The sequence below is a fragment of the Podarcis bocagei genome, assembly GCF_964188305.1.
Source record: "Podarcis bocagei genome assembly, chromosome: 2".
NCBI classification, from domain to species: Eukaryota; Metazoa; Chordata; class Lepidosauria; order Squamata; family Lacertidae; genus Podarcis; species Podarcis bocagei.
Window position 1 is genome coordinate 16,733,562 of NC_138126.1, and position 22,185 is coordinate 16,755,746.

A 22,185-nucleotide genomic window follows, 5' to 3' on the forward strand; every position below is an offset into this window, starting at 1 on the left:
CAATGCGAGCAGGGGCACAGTCTCAGTTACATCGTATTCCACTAAACCTACCTATGAGTTTTCCCATTACAAGCTATTAGGGAAAACAAGGAGCTGGCAACACCTGGAAATACATTCCTCTAAAAAAGAGGGGGCACCCGGACTTGAACCAGGGACCTCTTGATCTGCAGTCAAATGCTCTACCGCTGAGCTATACCCCCCGGCACATAGGCATGTCTGCCCAGCAAGCCTTCTTATGGATACTGGTTTTGCCGCATAGTTCTCCTACTGTGTACTTATGACTAATGGCTTTAAATGCTCTACCTACAGGAAACTCTGATCTTAGTATATATCAAAATTGTAAGGATGTCATCAGGCTGCAGTGTGTATGGCCACCAGCAGAGGGCCACACAAACTGCAGTGTGAAAACAAGAGCAGGTGGGCAGCTCTGGCAAGCTGTCAGGGTGTAGCCCAGGCAAGACACAGAGCAATAGGCAGGACAGACTGAGGCTGCTGCTGCCGCCTGCCTCACAGCTTTCTCCATTCCTCTCTTCCTCCGCCAGAAGCAGTGGCATGTAGTGAAAAGAGGAAGGTCTAAGCTGCGCCATGCTCCCCCTGCTACCACAGCTGGCGGGATGGAAAGAAGACCCCCCACTGCCACATAAATTGATAAGGGAAAACCTCTGGATTGTGAATTGCAGGCTTCCTTCTCTCGGTAGTAGGGGCAATGAAGGGGAGAAGTCACTGAATGCTGGTTGTGGGGCATACAGGGAACCTGACATATCTGTGTGGTGGCAAGACTGTTGGATTGGTCTATGCCACATGCCCGCTTTTGGTCAAGAGCAGCAATCTGCGGTGTTGGAAAGTAGACAGAGTAATGGAGCTTGCCCTGAACTGACTCAGCAGCTACTGCGGCATGTCAGAAGATGGCTGGTAGATTGGGTGAACTATGATCACTGCAGATGGTGACAGCAGTCACGAAATTAAAAGACGCTTGCTTCTTGGGAGAAACCTAGATTGGGAGATGACAAGGGCAGACAGCATCTTATAAAGCAGAGACATCACCTTGCCAACAAAGGTCCGTATAGTTAAAGCCATGGTTTTCCCAATAGTGAAGTATGGAAGTGAGAGTTGGACCATAAAGAAGGCTGATCGCCGAAGAATTGATGCTTTTGAATTATGGTGCTGGAGGAGACTCTTGAGAGTCCCATGGACTGCAAGAAGATCAAGCCTATCCATTCTTAAGGAAATCAGCCCTGAGTGCTCACTGGAAGGACAGATCGTGAAGCTGAGGCTCCAATACTTTGGCCACCTCATGAGAAGAGAAGACTCCCTGGAGAAGACCCTTATGTTGGGAAAGATGGAGGGCACAAGGAGAAGGGGACGACAGAGGACGAGATGGTTGGACAGTGTTCTTGAAGATACAAACATGAGTTTGACCAAACTGCGGGAGGTAGTGGAAGACAGGAGTGCCTGGCGTGCTCTGGTCCATGGGGTCACGAAGAGTCGGACAAGACTAAACGACTAAACAAAACAAATGGATATGGAATGCTGGTGAGGTGTAAAAGGAGGGGAATTTGCAAGGGGTGGCGGGTTGTGTTGACACTTCCATTCCACCTTAAGGAACAGACATGGGATTGTTACGTGTCACATGTCTGTTTACATTCCAGCACAGTATGCCGGGAACTTCCATTGTGTGTATAGCTTTTGCTTTTGTTTCTCTCTGAGACGACATGTTTCTTTGTCCTGATTTATGATTAATAAATCTGTAGTTGTAGTATGCTTCCACAAGCCTCACGCCTATTCTGTGTGTGCAGTTCTATCTGCTCATAGTGTGCCGTGGCTTTGAAGCCCGGGTCGCTGATTTATGTCGGAGCAGAGGCGATGGTCTTTGCACCAAGAAGACTGGAAGGAGACTGTCCAGCCAGGGCTAGCCAGCTGGCCTCCCGGCCGTCTGCACACCGACAGGTTTGGGAGGGGTAGTGGATGGGTGGGGAGGGTGAGCAATGCGAGCAGGGGCACAGTCTCAGTTACATTGTATTCCACTAAACCTATCTATGAGGTTTCCCATTACAAGCTATTGCAGAAAACAAGGTGCTGGCAACACCTGGAAATACATTCCTCTAAAAAAAGAGGGGGCACCCGGACTTGAACCAGGGACCTCTTGATCTGCAGTCAAATGCTCTACCGCTGAGCTATACCCCCGGCACACAGGCATGTCTGCCCAGGAAGCCTTCTTATGGATACCAGTTTTGCCACATAGTTCTCTACCCTGTACTTTCGACAAATGGTTTAAACACCCTACCTACAGGCTACTCACTCCACATTCAGCTTTCTACTGAGGAATAACCTCCCGCAAATCTCTGTCTTGCAAAGTGCTCTAGAACAGAGTCAGCTGACACGGAGGTCGCAGCTTTAGGCCCAAAAACAATCCCCTGCAAAATGATTATTACATATGAGAACACTACCTGCACTTCTTCTAGTGGCACATGGCAGGAGAAGATCAGTAAAGGCGGGCATATAGAGATTAGATAGATATAGATGATATAGATATAGATGGTATAGATAACCACCACTGATCTTTTTTCGTAGTATATAATAAAATTGTAAGGCTGTCACCACGCTGCAATTTGACTGGTCACCAAGAGGTGGCCCCATGAACTGCAGTGTGAGAAAAGGACAGGAAGCCGGCAGCTGAGGGAGGCAGACAAGAGTAAGCAGTGTCTCAAATTCCTCCTGTCACTGGTGGGAAGGAGAGGAACGAAGGGGAGATAGTAATTCTCCCCTTCGTCCTCCTGCCCTGCTGCTGTTGGAAGCAAGAGAAAAAAGCCTGTAATTTTATACACAGGCTTCTTTCTTTCAGCCATGGGGGGAATGAGCATAAGATGCCACTTCCCTACACTGTGCCACTACCTACTGATCAAATGCTCATGCGCCATGCAATGTGCCAAGATCCCTGCCACCTCTCCCTCTCAGGAAACAGCAGTGGCCTGCAATGCTGGGAAGCTGGGAGAGCACGGCAGAACCAGCTGCACTTCCTCACCAACCCCCTTAAAAAATGGGGGGGGGGTCACATCCGGGTTTGGAGCAATGTGCACGGTCGTGCACATTTCGGACGCACATAAAATGGTTGCAGCCTCTATTTCCTTACACCCATCTACCAGTTTACCCACCACAAACTATTGGAGAAAGTGAGGAGGTGGCAAACCAGAAACAAATTCCTCTAAAAAGAGGGGGCACCCGGACTTGAACCAGGGACCTCTTGATCTGCAGTCAAATGCTCTACCGCTGAGCTATACCCCCGGCACACAGGCATGTCTGCCCAGGAAGCCTTCTTATGGATACCAGTTTTGCCACATAGTTCTCTACCATGTACTTTCGACTAATGGTTTTAAACGCCCTACCTACAGGCAACTCATTCCACATCAGACTTTCTACTGAGGGATAACCTCCTGCAAATCTCTGTGTTGCAAAGTGTTCTGGAGCAGAGTCAGCTCACACGGAGGCTGCAGCTTTAGACCCAACAACAATCCCCTGCAAACTGATTATTACATATGAGAACACTACCTGCCTGCACTTCTTCTGGCGGCACATGGCTGGGGAAGATCAGTAAAGGCGGGCAATTTTATTTTTTTTAACCACCACTAATCTTTTTCATAGTACTGTATATAGTAAAATTGTAAGGATGTCACCACGCTGTAATTTGAATGGTCACCAAGAGGTGGCCCCATGAACTGCAGTGTGAGAAGAGGACAGGAAGCCGGCAGCTGAGGGAGGCAAACAAGAGTAAGCAGTGTCTCAAATTCCTCCTGTCACTGGTGGGGAGGAGAGGAACGAAGGGGAGATAGAAATTCTCCCCTTTGTCCTCCTGCCCTGCTGCTGTTGGAAGCAAGAGAAAAAAGCCTGCCATTTAATACACAGGCTTCTTTCTTTCAGCCGTGGGGGGAATGAGCAAGAGACGCCACTTCCCTACACTGTGCTGCTGCCTATTGATCAAATGCTCATGCTACCATGCAATGCGCCAAGATCCTTGCCACCTCTCCCTCTCAGGAAACAGCAGTGGCCTGCAGAAGAAGAAGAAGAGTTTGGATTTGATATCCCGCCTTTCACTCCCCTTCAGGAGTCTCAAAGCGGCTAACAATCTCCTTTCCCTTCCTCCCCCACAACAAACACTCTGTGAGGTGAGTGGGGCTGAGAGACTTCAAAGAAGTGTGACTGGCCCAAGGCCACCCAGCAGCTGCATGTGGAGGAGCGGAGACGCGAACCCGGTTACCCAGATTACGTGACTACCGCTCCTAACCACTACACCACACTGGCTCTCAATGGGAATGCAATGATGGGAAGCTGGGATAGCAAGGCTGTACTTCCTCACCAGCCCCTTTAAAAAATGGGGGGGGTCACATCTGGGTCTGGAGCAATGTGCACGGCCGCACACATTTTGGACGCGCATAAAATGGTTGCAACCTCTATTTCCTTAAACCCGTCTACCAGGTTACCCACCACAAGCTATTAGAGAAAGTGAGGAGGTGGCAAACCAGAAATAAATTCCTCTAAAACGAGGGGGCACCCGGACTTGAACCAGGGACCTCTTGATCTGCAGTCAAATGCTCTACCGCTGAGCTATACCCCCAGCACGTAAGCATGTCTGGCCAGGAAACCTTCTTATGGATACCAGTTTTGCCACATAGTTCTCTACCATGTACTTTCGACTAATGGCTTTAAACGCCCTACCTACAGGCAACTCACTCCACATCAAGCTTTCTACTGAGGGATAGCCTCCTGCAAATCTCTGTCTTGCAAAGTGTTCTAGAGCAGAGTCAGCTAACACGGAGGTCCGCAGCTTTAAGCCCAACAACAATCCCCTGCAAACTGATTATTACATATGAGAACACTACCTACACTTCTTCTAGTGGCACATGGCTGGGGAAGATCAGTAAAGGCGGGCATATAGAGATAGATAGATAGATAGATAGATAGATAGATAGATAGATAGATAGATAGAGATAGATAGATATAACTACCACTGTTCTTTTTTCGTAGTATATAATAAAATTGTAAGGATGTCACCACGCTGCAATTTGAATGGTCACCAACAGGTGGCCCCATGAACTGCAGTGTGAGAAGAGGACAGGATGCCAGCAGCTGAGGGAGGCAGACAAGAGAAAGAAGTGTCTCACATTCCTCCTGCCACTGGTGGGGAGGAGAGGAATGAAGGGGAGATTGTAATGCAATGCTGGGAAGCTGGGAGAGCAAGGCAGAACCAGCTGCACTTCCTCACCAGCCCCTTTTTAAAATGGGGGGGGTGTCACATCTGGGTTTGGATCAATGTGCATGGTCACGCACATTTCAGATGTGCATAAAATGGTTGCAGCCTCTATTTCCTTACACCCATCTACCAGGTTACCCACCACAAGCTATTGGAGAAAGTGAGGAGGTGGCAAACCAGAAACAAATTCCTCTAAAAAGAGGGGGCACCCGGACTTGAACCAGGGACCTCTTGATCTGCAGTCAAATGCTCTACCGCTGAGCTATACCCCCGGCACATAGACATGTCTGCTTAGGATGCCTTCTTATAGATACTGGTTTTGCCACATAGTTTTTACCATGTACTTACGACTAATGATTTTAAATACTCTGCCTACAGGAATCACTGGTCCCGTCATTTTTTCTACAGAGGAACAACCTGCTGCTAATTTCTGGGTTCTTGAGCAGAGTCAGATCACATAATGCACTAGCTATTTCTTTGGGGCCACCGTCCCCTTGCAAACTGAGATTACGTCTGAGAAAAACAGCTTAAACACCCTATATCTGCACATGGCGGAGGAAGATCAATAAAGGTGAGGAAACCATATAATAAAAATGTAAGGATGTTGTCACATTGCAGTTTGTATGGTCACTGATAGATGGCCACACTAACTGCAGTGTGACAACAGAACAGCATGCTGGCAGCTCAGGAGCAAGGAGCAGAGAGCATGGTGACAAAGGGAATCTGATGCACTTGCCACCATGCAATGAACTGAGCACTGCGCACCTTCCCCTTTTGGTAAGAAGCAGGAGCCTGCGATGTTGGGAAGGCAGGAGAACAGCAGAGCCCCACCTGCCACTAAAAAGAGGGGGCACCCGGACTTGAACCAGGGACCTCTTGATCTGCAGTCAAATGCTCTACCGCTGAGCTATACCCCCAGCACATAGACATGTTTGCCCAGGAAGCGTTCTTACGGATACGGGTTTTGCCACATTGTTCTCTGCTGTGTACTTACGACTAATGGTTTTAATTGCTCCACCTATAGGCAACTTTTGCCACATCATCATTTTTTTTCCTGCTGAGAAACCACCTCCTGCAAATCTCTGCATTGCAAAAAGTTGTTGAGCACATAGTCAACTCATGCAGAGTCCTGGCCCAGCCATCATCTGCTTGCAGGCTGAGAGGACACCTGGGAAAACTACCTACACTTCCTAGTGTTGCACAAGGCAGGGGAAGATGAGTAAAGTTGGGGAAATCACCTTTCTACCATCACTGATCTTCCTGTTCTACATTAAATTTCATTAAAAGCATCTCCCATGTTCCCCACCACAAGTTATTGGAGAAATCAGGATGCTGCCAAACCAGAAACAAATTCCTCTAAAAAGAGGGGGCACCCGGACTTGAACCAGGGACCTCTTGATCTGCAGTCAAATGCTCTACCGCTGAGCTATACCCCCGGCACATAGACACATCTGCCCAGGAAGCCTTCTTATGGATACTGGTTTTGCCACATAGTACTCCTCCTGTGTACTTATGACTAACTACTGCAAACATTATAACTAGCAGGCAATGCTTCCACATCAATCTGTGCATTGCAAAGGGTTTCTGGAGCAGCCTGGTGGCCTCCAGATGTTTAGAACGTCCAACTCCCATCAGTCCAAACAGCTGGAGGACACAGCTAGTCTATGTGTTTGGAACCTTGAGGCTGGACTACTGTAATGTGCTCTATGTGGGGCTGCCCTTGGGCCTGGCTCAAAAGTTCTGGCTGGTGCAGAATGCGGTGGCTGAGCAGCTGAAGGAACATCTGACCAACAACGTGTGACAGCGTTGTTAAAGCATCTGCACTGGCTGCTCATCTAATACCGAGCCAGGTTCGAGGTCCTTGGATTAATTTACAAAGCCCTGAAAAACATACAGTGGAAGCTCGGGTTGCGAACATGATCTGTGCGGGATGCGCGTTTGCAACCCGCAGCATTCACAACCCGCAGCTGCACATCTGTGCGCGCACGGGTTGTGATTTGGCGCTTCTGCGCATGCGCGCCCGCCGAAACCCGGAAGTAACTCGTTCCGGTACTTCCGGGTTTCGGCAGTCCGTAACCCAAAAAAACACAACCTGAAGCGTCTGTAACCCGAAGTATGACTGTACGTCCTGGGTACCTTAATCTCTAAATTCCAGCTCAATCCCTGAGATCATCTGCCAGAGTATCACTGGTTGTTCCCTGAGATGGCAAATCTCATTTGACAACAGAGAGGTAAAGGTAAAGGGACCCCTGACCATTAGGTCCAGTCGTGGCCAACTCTGGGGTTGCAGCGCTCATCTCGCTTTATTGGCCGAGGGAGCCGGTGTACAGCTTCCAGGTCATGTGGCCAGCATGACTAAGCCGCTTCTGGCGAACCAGAGCAGCGCACGGAAACGCCGTTTACCTTCCCGACGGAACGGTTCCTATTTATCTACTTGCACTTTGACGTGCCTTCGAACTGCTAGGTTGGCAGGAGCAGGGACCGAGCAACGGGAGCTCACCCCGTCGCGGGGATTCGAACCGCCAACCTTCTGATCAGCAAGTCCTAGGCTCAGTGGTTTAACCCACAGTGCCACCAGCGTCCTCTGACAACAGGGAACTGAGCATTTAATGTTGTAGAATACTAGAACTGTAGAATTGGAAGGGCCCTCCAAGGTTCATCTAGTAAAAGGTAAAAGGCAAAGGACCTGTGGACAGGTAAGTCCAGTTAAAGGCGACTAAGAGGTTGTGGCGCTCTTCTCGCTTTCAGGTCGAGGGAGCCGACGTTTGTCCACAGACATCTCTCCAGGTCACGAGGCCAGCATGACTAAAGTGCTTCTGGCACAACAGGACACTGTGATGGAAGCCAGAGTGCACAGAAATGCCATTTACCTTCCTGCCGCGGTGGTACCTATTTATCTACTTGCACTGGTGTGCTTTCGAACTGCTAGGTTGGCAGGAGCAGGGACAGAGCAACGGGAGCTCACCTCGTTGTGCGGATTCAAACCACCGACCTTCTGACCGGCAAGCCCAAGAGGCTCAGTGGTTTAGACCACAGTGCCAACCCCTGCAGTGAAGGATCTCAGCTAAAGCACGCAGGACAGCATCCAGGTCACTGTGGGACACTGCCAATAAAGTTGCAGCTTCAACTTTTAAATGCCTGCTGAAAACTTTAGTTTAAAAAAAAACCCTAAATCTCTCTCTAGAAGTAGCTAAAGGTAAATGGTAAAGGACCCCTGGACAGTTATGTCCTGTCAAAGGCAACTATGGGGTTGTGGCGCTCATCTCGCTTTTCAGGCATTTGTCCACAAACACTTTTCTGGGTCATGTGACCAGCATGACTAAACCACTACTGGCGCACGGAGGACCGTGACGAGTGTCAGAGCGCACCAAAATGCTGTTTACCTTCCCACCGCAGCGGTACCTATTTATCTACTTGTATTGGTGTGCTTTCAAACTGCTAGGTTGGCAGGAGCTGGGACAGAGCAACAGGAGCTCACTCCATCATGGGGATTCGAACCGCCAACCTTCTGACTGGCAAGCCCAAGAGGCTCAGTGGTTTAGACCACAGCGCCACTCGCGTCCCTATTCTCTATATGTAGGGAGTTACAACACCCAGATAGGATTTATTCCTCCTTTCCCCCAAAGAGGGGGGTAAGAAAAGCTTGATCTGCAGTCAAATGCTCTACCACTGAGCTACCTCCTTCAACAGACAGGGAACGGAGTTATCTCTAAAAACTCTTAATTATGGATATGGGATTTGCCCAATCATATGTTTCTAGAAAGAAGTGTTACCCAACGTGAGCTTTTGAGGTCATGGAAGAAGAAAGATGTAGACATTCCTTTAAAAAGTTGGGAAGCACCTGAGCTTGAATCAGGCACCTCTTAGTCTGCTGCTATTATTATTATTATTATTATTATTATTATTATTATTATTATTATTATTATTATTATTATTATTAATTACCTGCCCTTCACCCTAAGGTCCCGGAGTGGGTTACAACACTAAGACAAAAGTAAGATGGTTCCGGTCGCAGGCGCCGGGGCATTTTTCCGACAACTCGGAGCGCTGAGCGGGGCTACGGCCGTTGGGGTGGCTGCCTACGAGGCTCACGATTTCTGTCGCAGTGACCGAGATGACTACTTGAAAGAGCTCTACAAGGCGGCCAACAAATACCACCTCCTCCACAGCCTGGCCCTCCTGGCTGTGCCCCACTGCCGCTATCCCATGATGGTCGGCAGCATCCCGTCTCTGGGCATGGGGGTGTTTTCTGGCGCCCTGTATTACCACGCCGTGACAGGGGACCCGATCCTGACCAAGGCAGCCCGTTATGGTGGTTCCCTCCTCATCCTCGGCTGGATCGCCATGGCCTCTTGACACCCTGTTCTGTCCCCATGTGCTCCCCCCCCCCCATCGCCAGGGCAGCTAGCCCTGCCCCTCCCTCCCCCCTTAGGCTAGCCAGAAGGGAGCCCTAGGAGAGGAGAGATTTCCAAATGTCAGAGTGGGATCCCTTGAGGTCTTTAGCCCGCCCCGAACGCGTCCCTGTCCTGCATCTTGGAATTCCCCGAATGCCGAATCCCTTTTTAAAAAGCCAAGATCCCTTTTTTTCTTCCAAAAATTGCAACCAGATTTGAGTTTGCAATGGAGGCCCTGAAATGCAATGTCTGATCGGTGCTTTTCAATTGGTTATTAATTATCATTAATAAATGATAAGAGTGATTAAACTTTTTTTAAAAAACCACACACACCTTTTTTCCTGTGAATAAATTTATTCGGGGGGGGGAGGGAGGAGTAAGATGGTTCCCAGAAATATATACCTCAAGTGTATATTTGGCCCTCCAGACACGGAACTGTAGGTAATGTGGTCTTCCATCAGAGACTGCCCAATTGGACCAAAATTCAATCACAGAGGCCATAATGGGTGTTGCCCATTCAGAGCTCATTGCACTGCTCCTGTCTAGTATGCTGCTTCCCAGACTGATTCTGAGCTTTGAATGGTTTCCTAGGACCCTGGTTCCATTTGTCATCTGATACGTGAACTTCTCGGTTGTGGCTCCCGGAATGTGCAATGGAAATGTCTGCATGGGCACCCATGGGAAATTTTGTTCTTGGTGTTGTGGGGGTGGGGTAAAAAGTAAAACCCTTAAAAGGGGGAGCAGGCTAACAAGAGGTTACAGGTTCAATTCCTGGCATTGGTAGGTAGAGCTGCTATTGGCTATAGACAATACAGAGCTAGATGGACCATAATAATAATATTATAATAATATTTTTTTATTTATACAGTACCTCGCCTATCTGGCTGGGTTTCCCAGTGGTCTGACTCAGTATATGGCAGTTCCTATATACCTAATTGTGTCTGAGCATTTTGTCCCATATCCTGGGTGCTACAAATTCTTTTTCTTTTTTTTTAATGAAAGCTGGGAATGTGGGGATTATGTTTTATCTGGGGCAGGGGGCAACTGCCCCCCTTGCCCTCCAGGTGGGCACCCATGTAAATATCTGCCTCCCTCCCAGGAAAAAACTTTCTTTTCTTTCCTCTATGTGATTAACCAAGAATCCCCCCCCCCAAGTCAGAAATGCCGTTTTAATGACTTAAGCTGTGGATTTATGTCTGTGTGGAGATAATTTTCTAACCAAAGCATGTTTCAAGAAGACTGTGGAAAATATAAGAGCTTTGGAATGACGCAGTTAAAAATACCGTCGCCATGTTGGCAAGTTCTTTCGGAGGACTTAAGTCTGGGAGGAGGGACAGAGCTGCTTTTATATTGTGGGTGAGACTCCTCAGAGGGACTTAAGAGCGACAGATCTGCGAGATTAATGATGGAAAGAGCGATGTTATTTATGAAAGCGATGATATATGGAAACCATCTTGATATGAGGATTGGACGAACGGAAAATTCACACAGGATTATTATTGGCGTTTATCTGCTTAAGGAGATTATCAGAAGAGATCATAAAGAAAAAAAATAAAAAAATATACGAATAAGATGAGATGTGGAAACAGCAAGATAAGACTGGATAGAATTATGAACATTATTTGGACTGATTTGGATATTAACGCAGTAGCAAGAAGATGATCGGAATCCCCCTTCGGAACTTGATATATGGGTCCCCTCAACAAAAATTTAAAATTCGGCTTTGTAATTCGGAATTTATGTGATGTGATGTGATGTGATTTGATTTGATTGGTCGGCTAATAAAAAATATTTTTTTTAAAAAAAATATCTGCCTCCCTCCCAACTTCACTGAAGGCTGCAAAGATTTATTGATAGTATACAAGCACATATTTCTTGGGTAGCCTGCTCCTGTTTTAACCTGCTGGTGATCTTTAATGTTTGTTTGCTTTTACACTGTGTTTTGATCTTATTTTGTTGAAAGGTGCCTTGTGGACATTTTGCCAAGAAAGCAGGGTAGAAATAGAGAAGGTAATATTGAAAGATGTGAGATCGCTTTCCTGATACCTTCCCATATGTTCCTAGTAAGGAGGTTACTCCTGAATTTTATTCACTATGAACCTTTAAGGAAAGGGAAGGTGAGAAATCAGACAAAATCCCTCCTAAAAATAAAAAAGAGGGGGCACCCGGACTTGAACCAGGGACCTCTTGATCTGCAGTCAAATGCTCTACCGCTGAGCTATACCCCCAGCACACAGATGTGCCTCACCTGAAGCTTAGTTATGGATACTGGTTTTGCCACATTGTTCTCTGCCGTATATTTATGAGTAATTGCTTTTGAATATTCCATCTGCAGGGAATCTTCCCACAGCAGCTTTTCTGGTAGGCAACAAACCCCTTGCATTGCAAAGGGTTTGGGAGCGTATTCCAGAGCACAGCCTCCGTTGACACAGAGCGTGGACCACACACACCTATGTTTGTTTGCCTTCCATCTGCAAGTGGAGAACACACCCAACACTTCCTGTAGCCACAGATTATGGGCAATTATTAGTACAGTGGTACCTCGGCTTAAGTACTTAATTCGTTCCGGAGGTCCGTTCTTAACCTGAAACTGTTCTTAACCTGAAGCACCACTTTAGCTAATGGGGCCTCCTGCAGCCACCGGAGCATGATTTCTGTTCTCATCCTGAAGCAAAGTTCTTAACCTGAGGTACTATTTCTGGGTTAGCGGAGTCTGTAACCTGAAGCGTATGTAACCCAAGGTACCACTGTAGTGGGATCTCCAGTTACTGATTTTGTTAAGAAAAGAGCAAAAGTGGTGAGACCTCCAACTTTCCCCCTGAACCTGAAGAACCATAGAAATGTAGGGCTGAAAGGGACTCTAAGGGCCATCTAGTCCAACCCCCTGCAACGCAGGAATATGCAGCTGTCCCACAAAGGGATCGAACCTGCAACCTTGGTGTTATCAGCACCACACACTAACCAACTGAGCTATCCAAGGATGAAGCATCTCCCAGACCTCACAATTGGTTCAAAAAAATTGGACAGTAGCAAAATATTTTGCTTCTTTTTGAACGTTTTCAAAATTCATTGGCAAGCTCAACTCTCCCCTCAACTCTTGCCAGGTCAGAGAAGGACAGGGGCTTGTCCCCACAGTCACACCGGGCCTCAGAGTATCTCCATGGGGCCGACCCTACTATTAGGCGAAAGGAGGTATTCTTCAGGCAGCTACTTTTGGGTGTCATAAGAGGGACATTGTTTTTATAGCTTTACTGCCACGGAGAGGCACTGGGGGATTTTCTGCCACAGAGGCCAACATAAACTCAGCCAGACGGACAGAGAATAATAATACAGTGGTACCTTGGGTTAAGAACTTAATTCGTTCTGGAGGTCCGTTCTTAACCTGAAGTACCACTTTAGCTAATGGGGCCTCCCGCTGCCACACCGCAATTTCTGTTCTCATCCTGAAGCAAAGTTCTTAACCCGAGGTACTATTTCTGGGTTAGCAGAGTGTATAACCTGAAGCGTCTGTAACCCGAGGTACCACTGTAGAAATAATAATAATAATAATAATAATAATAATAATAATAATAATAATAATAATGGCCAGCCCTTCAGGGCTATGTGCCTTGACATGTGGGGACACAGAATTGCTGCTCCAGTTCTGACAGCAAAATATACAGTCATACCTTGTGTTGCGTCTGCTTCATGTTGCGTCTTTTTGCGTTACGTCCCGCAGCAACCCGGAAGTACCGGAACGGTTTACTTCTGGGTTTTGCCGCTCGCGCATGTGCAGAGGCACTAAATCATGCTTCATGCCTGTGCCTGCGCAGTGCTTCGAGTTGCGGGCATTTCACATTACGGACGGGCCTCCGGAACGGATACCGTCCGTAACACGAGGTACCACTCTATTGGTATCGCTCAGATGTTCTGTTCAATGACAAAATTACCTGCCAAAGTATTTCAAGATTTTACCCACAAGAGGAGGTGTTGGGGATTTAAAGAACCAAAAACGTAAAAGGTGTTTTCTCCACACACCCACACCCACACACATAAGGGAGAACTGGCCTTGAACAAGGAATATGGGGCCTGTCGTGGCCCTTATTGTAATATTTTCCAAAGGAAAAACAATTATACATTTTAACTAACCTGAAACACTGGGGCTAGGGGAGGATTAAAAATGAGAATTCCTCCAAAAAGAGGGGGCACCCGGACTTGAACCAGGGACCTCTTGATCTGCAGTCAAATGCTCTACCGCTGAGCTATACCCCCAGTACAATTGTTCCTTCCCAAGAAGCCATCATAAGGATACAGGTTTGGTCACCCGGTCCACTTTGATCTGCTGCCAGCAACGGGTTTATTAACTGCAGGGATAGCTGTGGTTAATTGCCACCCACCCACTTTGTAATTATACTTCGTTTTACATCATGCTTAACTAGTTCGGTGTCCGGGTGAGCTCATTTCTAAACACCATGACTCAGCCTGAAGCAGTTGTGTGACAACCCGGATTCAAGGCAGGGGTGTGTTCACACGGGCAGCTTAAATAAGAGCTGCTGCTGCAGGATTAACACGGCGTGGCGAACCTGTGTCATCCGGGTGTTGCAGAACTACCACTCCCACAACACCTGACCACTGGCCATGCTGTCTTGGGCTGATGAGAGTTGGGAGTAAAACTCTGGAGGGCCAAAGGTTCCCCCTGAATGAACAGAACCCATCTGGCTACGTTTCCCCAGTCACTCTAAAAAGCCCTGGGTCCAGTATATCTGAAGGAGCGTCTCCACCCCCATCATTCTGCCCGGACGCTGAGGTCCAGCTCCAAGGGCCTTCTGGCGGTTCCCTCAATGCGAGAAGTGAGGTCACAGGGAAGCAGGCAGAGGGCCTTCTCGGTAGTGGCACCCGCCCTGTGGAACACCCTCCCATCAAATGTCAAAGAGAACAACAACTACCAGACTTTTAGAAGACATTTGAAGGCAGTCCTGTTTAGGGAAGCTTTTAATGTTTGATGCATTATTGTATTTTAATATTTTGCTGGAAGCCGCTCAGAGTGGCTGGGAAAGCCCAGCCAGATGGGCAGGGTATAAATTATTATTATTATTATTATTATTATTATTATTATTATTATTATTATTATTATTATTATTATTAAAATAAAAAAATTCCTTCCAGTAGCACCTTAAAGACCAACTAAGTTAGTTCTTGGTATGAGCTTTCGTGTGCATGCACACTTCTTCAGATACACTGAAACAGAAGTTGCCAGATCCTTCTATATAGTGAGAAGGTGGGGAGGGGTATTACTCAGAAGGGTGGTGGGAATGGGAGATTGGCAGATAGCTGAGATGAGCCTGTTGACGACTCTTAACGACTGTAATAGGTCTTACAGGAAAAGGCAGGGGGTGAGAAGGTGAGAAATGGCTTAGTCATGTATAATGAGATAAGAATCCAAAGTCTTTGTTCAGACCAGGTCTCTCCATGGTTTTAAGTTTGGTAATGAGTTGCAATTCAGCAGCTTCTCTTTCCAGTCTATTTCTATTATTATTAATTATTATTATTATTATTATTATTATTATTATTATTATTATTACTACTACTACTACTACTACTACTAATACTAATACTAATACTACTACTCTGGGCAGCTTCCAACAAAGTATTAAAAATACAATAAAACATCAGACGTTAAAAACTTCCCTAAAAAGGGCTGCTTTCAGGTGTCTTCTAAAAGTCAGATAGTTGTTTATTTCCTTGACATCTGATGGGAGGGCGTTCCACAGGGCGGGTGCCAGCACGAAGAAGGCCCTCTGCCTGGTTCCCTGCAAGCTCACTTCTCGCAGGGAGGGAACTGCCAGAAGGCCCTCGGAGCTGGACCTCAGAAGTGGGTTGTGCAGGGAACATAACCTGAGCAGCCTAAAGCCAAGGCAACTTCCCCAATGACTGTCAAAATTCCCCACCCGTCTTTAGTATCCTTCCATCCCCCACCCACTGCCCCCTTCCTTACCTCAACTGTCCTTTCCAGTCATTAAAATCCTGCTTGGGCAGCACGACAGCGGGGCTGGAGTGAACAGCTAGGGGCAGGCGGCTTTCCAGGTATGCTGACTGAACCCACCAATCTGTGATCTGGAATGAATGGGATACAGTTAGGACAAGGGAATACAACACTTCTCTCTGCCCTGATGTGTCACACACACACACACCAGGGCTTTTTTCCAGGAAGTAGTAACAGGAACTCAGTTCCGGCACCTCTCAAATGGGTGCCATTGAGGGAGGTGTTCGTGGTGAGTTTTCAAAACCACCGAGCCTCTTCCGTTTGCCGATCAGAAGGTCGGTGGTTCGAATCCGCTCAATGGTGGTGAGCTCCCATTCCTCTGTCCCAGCTCCTGCCAACCTAGCAGTTCAAAAGCACACCAGTGCAAGTAGATAAATAGGTACCACTGTGGCGGGAAGGTAAACGGCATGCACAGGTGGCAGATTACCAAGGTCTGCTCCTGGGCCATGCCCTGTCTGTCCTAACGGAGCAGCTACAGTACCAACTTTAAAACAGCCATGCCTTTCCCCAAATCATCATGGGACCCGTAATTTGTTATTTAGGGTCCCGAGAGCTGTTAGGAGACCCTGATTCCCCTCCCAGAGCTATAACCCCCTGCGTTCCCAGTGACTGTGAAACCACTCTGGAAACTGCGTTGTTGTTGTTTAAATTTGTGTACCGGCCTATACCTGTAGATATCAAGGCAGTTCGCAACATAAAATTACAAAATACAGTGGTACCTCGGGTTACATACGCTTCAGGTTACATACGCTTCAGGTTGCAGACTCCGCTAACCCAGAAATAGTACCTCAGGTTAAGAAATTTACCTCAGGATGAGAACAGAAATGGTGCGGCAGCAGCAGGAGGCCCCATTAGCTAAAGTGGTGCTTTGGGTTAAGAACAGTTTCAGGTTAAGAACGGACCTCCGGAACGAATTAAGTACTTAACCTGAGGTACCAGGTATACAGAGGAACCTTGGTTTTCGAACATAATCCGTTCCGGAAGAGCGTTTGACTTCCGAAACGTCCGAAAACCCGTTGAGAAAATTGAAAAACATGGAGCGGAAGCCATTCAACTTCTGAGGCGCGTTCGAAAATGGAAGCAATTACACTCGAAAACCAAAGGCCCGGTTAAAAAGGAACAGTTTCCCCCGGCACCTAAAGGTGTATAACAGGCACCCCCAAACTTGGCCCTCCATATATTTTTGGGACTACAATTCCCATCATCCCTGACCACTTGTCCTGCTAGCTAAGGATGATGGGAGTTGTGGTCCCAAAACATCTGGAGGGCAGAGTTTGGAGGTGCCTGGTGTAAAATGAAGCTGCAGTTCCCAGAATCCCTTGAGGGAACCATGGCTGTTTAACATGGTAGCAGTGGCGTAGCGTGGGTTGTCAGCACCCGGGGCAAGGCAAGTAATTTGCGCCCCCTAACCCGTGGATTTGCGCCCCCTAACCCCTGGATTTGCGCCCCCTAACCCTAACCCCCAGATGTTGCGCCCGGCCCCCCCTGCACCCCCATGCTACGCCACTGCATGGTAGCATAGCTCTTTCAATGTATGCGGAGAATTTGCCCTGAGAGCTCTGCTGGGAAGCCCCACTGCCACCGGCAGCTTCTTCCTGCTTTGTGGGGTCTCTCCGCCGAGCCCCGGGTCCCTCTTCCTTACCCAGTTCTCCATGCGGTCCGCCCGGCGCTGCAGCCGTGCTTGGAGCCTCTCGCCCTCTCCGCCTGGCACCCCAAACTCAGCCAGCAGCTGCTGCGTCTGCTCCAGCTCCTCTGGGCTCACCAGCGGCTCCAGGGAGCGCAGGTACCGGGCCGTGGTCTCCGCCAGCGAGGGCAGGGGCTGGCGAGGGAGAGGGAAGGACGAGGCATGCCTGCAGTGGAGCGTCTGGAAGGGAAGAAAGGGCAGAGTCAAAAGAACAGTCACTCCCACTCAAGCAGGGTCAGAAATTCCCCAGGCGCCACAAGGAGATTTCTGGGTGCTTACATCTCCATCTGGCTTCCTTAAGCAGATCGGCAGAAGGTCCTATTTATTGCATTTATGGCCCATCTTTTTCTCCAAGGGGTCTATGCTTCACCCCCCCCCCTCAGATAATCCCTATGACGACCCTGTGAGATAGGTTAAGAGGCTGCGACTGACTCCAAGGTCACCCGGTGCGTTTCATGACTGCGTGGGGATTTGAACCCTGATCTCCCAGGTTACCTAGTCTGACACTTTAACCACTACGCTACACTGGCTTCCTAGAGTCCTTCTGCTTCTGGTTCATCCGAAGCGGCTTCGTCATGCTGGCCACATGACCTGGAAGCTGTACGCCGGCTCCCTCGGCCAATAAAGTGAGATGAGCACCGCAACCCCAGAGTCGGCCACGACTGGACCTAATGGTCAGGGGTCCCTTTACCTTTACGAGTTCATTGCCTCTGATTGCCAGCTGCTTGGGAACGGAGGTGGGAAAACACTGTTGTCCTCATGTCCTGCCTGTGGTCATTCTATGGCAGTGGCATCGTCTGTCTGACCACTGCGGCAACAGGATGTTGGGACTAGATCAGGGGCTGAGAAATTTTGCCACTCAGAGAGGGCAAATGCCAGGGGTCACTTTTCAGGGGCAAAAGTGTGGCTGTTTACATTTACTGTTGTGTAGTTGGGTACATCCCAGTTACACAAAAGCCAGATATTTCTGCATGCCCCAAAACTCTTCATCCAGAGAAGCAAAACACAGGAGGAGGGCCAGTGAGAAGGCACAGCTTGGCAAAGAGACCCGAGGGCCCGAAAACGAAGTTTGGAGAACTGCATTTAGCAACTGTGCCTGAGGTTCCCCATTCCTGAACTAGACAGGCCTAGCAGGAATCTTTGGGTGCGTACAAATCACATTTTAAAAGCACCGCCCCCCCCCAAAAAAAACAAATCTTAGGAACCATCGTTTTTAGAAAAGGGGTTTGGGAATTGTAGTTCTGTGACTGGTAAACAGCATTTCCCAGGATTCTGGGGACGCTGGTGGAATGTGCTTTAAATGCAAGGTGCATGCGCCACCTTCCAACACAGGAAGCCAATGGCGGAGCGGGAGGAACTGGAAAAAGAGGTGGCACCATTTTCAGAGGGGCAGGATTGCAAATGGCTTTGCTTTTGTGTTTTTTAAATAAGAGTTTTGCGGTTTTGCTCTGTCTGGCGCGGCCCCACCCGTTTGTATCCTAAGGGCCTCTCTCCACCCACTGCAGTTTCTCCGGGCCTCTCCACTCTCACGGGCGCTGCGATCATCTGAAGGCTAAACTCGTGGCAACTTTCCCCTTCATCCTCTGTGAAAGAGCCGTCCACCTTCCTCCCCTTGCAGGCAGACGCTCGCCATATGGAAGCCCCGAGGGCGCGCACGCTTTGCAAAACAAATGGCACTTCCCTCTACCGCCCACTATCAAATGTGGGGAGTTTTTTGGGGCTGGCTGGGTGCGAGGTTCTCCATTTCCCAACTCGATCCGACTGCGTGCATAGGCTTCCTCGTGAGGAGAGAGTCGTCGTCGTCCTCCCCCCCCCCAGCTCCCCGGGATTTCCCACCCAAGTCTGCGCGCAAAGTCTGCCCCTTCCCCATCTTGCAGACGCGGCTCCCTGCACGTCCGCACGCGGGCAGCGTGTTTGCAAAACAACGGGCTCCGCCCACGCTCGTCGGGATCGCACGCATCTCTCTCTCTCTCTTTTTTAAAAAAGCGAGGCTTTCCACTCACCGCGGATCTCAGTCCCGGGGGCTTCGTGTGCCCCCAAGCCCGCCACATCAGCCTCCACCTGCCCATCGCCGGAGTCCCATGCGCCCTCCTGCACAGCTATGGGGTTCGTAGGCTGCCTTAGGGGGCGGAGGGAGGGTTTAGGTGGGGGCGAGGCAGGAGGGCTGGTTGACCCGGGTGCAAATATTTGTCATTTCCTGAAAAGGAGGGAGGAAGAGGATGGTTGGGAAATGGGGGTGGGGCTTTCTCCGCGTGCCCCCCCCCCGCCCCATTCCCCACACCAAATGCATCAATCTTCTAAGGTCCTGGGTTTTGCTGTGCATTTGATCTCGAGCCATAAAAACAACTGGCGTTTTTTGCTACAAGGGGAAAATATGTTTCTGTCCACGAAGGAACGGAGCGTGTTGCAAATCTCTTCCAGCGGAGCGGCGAAAGAATGTTGCAGGCGGGGCTTCAACATTGTAGCCGCAAGAGGATGCGAAATTGGCTTTGCAACCTTTTCCTGGGATACATCCTATAGCGGGTCGCTGAATTAAGTTTCCAGGCTTGGGTTTATCGGCGTGCGGAATATTCAGGTTCGCAGAATTTTAATTGTACGCTGCCTTTCCGTAGTTAAAACCATGCTCAAGGACGGCTTACTCACAACATGGAAAAAGTCAAATATGATTACAACATGGCAAAAAAAGTGATAAACAACAAATAAAACATCAAAAAAATATGCAACCGAGTTGTGCAATTCCCACATAAATTGTAAGACCTAAAATAAAGATACAAAAAATTAATGTCAAAAACAGCAGCAGCCCCACCCCCAACAAAAAAACCCTTAAACAATACCCCAGCCCAAGAATCTGTTCAACAGCCTCAGCTGCAGCTGGAGTCAGTCCAGGCCCCACCCTCACCATTTTGTGAACCGCCCTGACCTCTGGGTATAGGGTAGTATATAAATTAACTAAATAAAAACTGATCTCTCCTCCAGATCAAGCTGCTATATGAAGGCGTAGCCACAAGGACCCATTGAAAAGCTCAGATCTTGCCCTTAAACTGATTTTGGAGAAGCTGAGTCAGAGGAACATTTTTTATTTTTTATTTTGTCCCTGTGTCTGGCAGTATAAAGATATACTGCCTCAATTTTCCAGAGGCTGTACATGACTAAACTTTGAACCATCCTTAATTTTTCCGAGGCAAAACGTGGCTTGGTGGAATGGGAGGGGGGAAACGGGACAGCAGCTAAGGTTGTGTGTGTGTGTATGTATGTATACAGTGGTACCTTGGTAGCCAAATGGTTTGGCTCCTGAACAAATCAGCTCCCAAATGCCACAAACCCGGAAGTGAGTGTTCCGGTTTGCGAATGTTTTTCAGAAGCTGAACGTCCGACATGGCTTCCACGGCTTCTGATTGGCTGCAGGAACCATTTTGGGATTCAAACGGACTCTCAGAATGGTTTAAGTTTCAGAACCAAGGTCCCACTGTGTGTATATATATGGCAAGATCTGAGCTTTCCAACAGGTCCTTGTGGCCATGCCTCAAACTGCAGCCCTGCAAATGCAAGGAGGAAAAACTCATCTCTGCCTGCTTCTTGGGAGAAAAGCAATGACAAACCTAGACAGCATCTTAAAAAGCAGAGACATCACCTTGCCAACAAAGGTCCGTATAGTTAAAGCTATTGTTTTCCCAGTAGTGATGTATGGAAGTGGGAGCTGAACCATAAAGAAGGCTGATCGCCAAAAAATTGATGCTTTTGAATTATGGTGCTGGAGGAGACTCTTGAGAGTCCCATGGACTGCAAGAAGATCAAACCTCTCCATTCTGAAGGAAATCAGCCCTGAGTGCTCACTGGAAGGACAGATCCTGAAGCTGAGGATCTTTGGCCACCTCATGAGAAGAGAAGACTCCCTGGAAAAGACCCTGATGTTGGGAAAGATGGAGGGCACAAGGAGAAGGGGACGACAGAGGACGAGATGGTTGGACAGTGTTCTCGAAGCTACCAGCATGAGTTTGACCAAACTGCGGGAGGCGGTGGAAGACAGGAGTGCCTGGCGTGCTCTGGTCCATGGGGTCATGAAGAGTCGGACACGACTAAACAACTAAACAACAACAACTAATTACTTTGTATCTGGCTCACATAAAAGGTCAAAAAGGGGAAGGGCTGTAGTTCAGTGGTAGAGCTACTGCCTTGTAAGCAGAAGTTTACAGGTTCAGTCCCCAGTATCTCCAGGGGAGATTGGGAGAGAACCTTGCCTGAAACCCTGGAGAGATGCTGCCAGTTAGTGTGGACAATGCTAAGGTACATGAACTGATGCTACTTCTGATGTTCCTTTAAAAAAAAAGTACCATTAAAAAAATTGAAGAGTTGCAATTCTGCTTGAGGCAGCGAAATGTGTTAGTAAATGTTCACAAGCAACAGAGAGAGATGATTAAAAAAAATCCATCTCGCCTGCAGTCTTGGAGAAGATCTAGGCTGTACACCTTTATAAGAGACAATGTGGTTAGAACAATTACAGGGCAATGCTATGCATGCCTGTTCAGAAGAAAACTCCATGTTAAGTGTTCATAACAATTTTGCAGTCTGCATTTACATGGCAGCAAGCCCAGTCTGACACAATAAGAATCATATGCAAGTAAACATTCAGTCTGTAAGAGGGACCGCTGTCTGATGTTTTCTGTTCAAACCGTGGGCCAATCATGGACAGTTATTATGATGATTATTTTACTATTAGGCTGTCTAGCATTATGGATTTAATTGCGGTTTTCTCGTTGATGTTCTGTAATGTGTTTTTAATGCCGTACACTGCTCTGAGGTCTTCTGATAAGGGACGGTGTATAAATTGAAAAATAAATAG

General features: G+C 48.2%; 1 protein-coding gene across 1 annotated transcript in view; it reads right to left on the minus strand.

Annotated features, from left to right (window-relative positions):
* Positions 1-19,517, minus strand: part of LOC308580601 (carnitine O-acetyltransferase-like) — a 43,550-nt gene extending 24,033 nt beyond the window's left edge. The window contains exons 1-3 of the mRNA XM_081182497.1: positions 19,349-19,517; positions 17,304-17,525; positions 15,614-15,732 (exon numbers count right to left, since the gene is read on the minus strand). Coding sequence (XP_081038623.1) covers positions 15,614-15,732; positions 17,304-17,525; positions 19,349-19,414 — 407 coding nt within the window. The 5' untranslated portion in view covers positions 19,415-19,517. The remainder of the gene's footprint in view (positions 1-15,613; positions 15,733-17,303; positions 17,526-19,348) is intronic.
* Between the last annotated feature and the right edge of the window lie 2,668 nt (positions 19,518-22,185).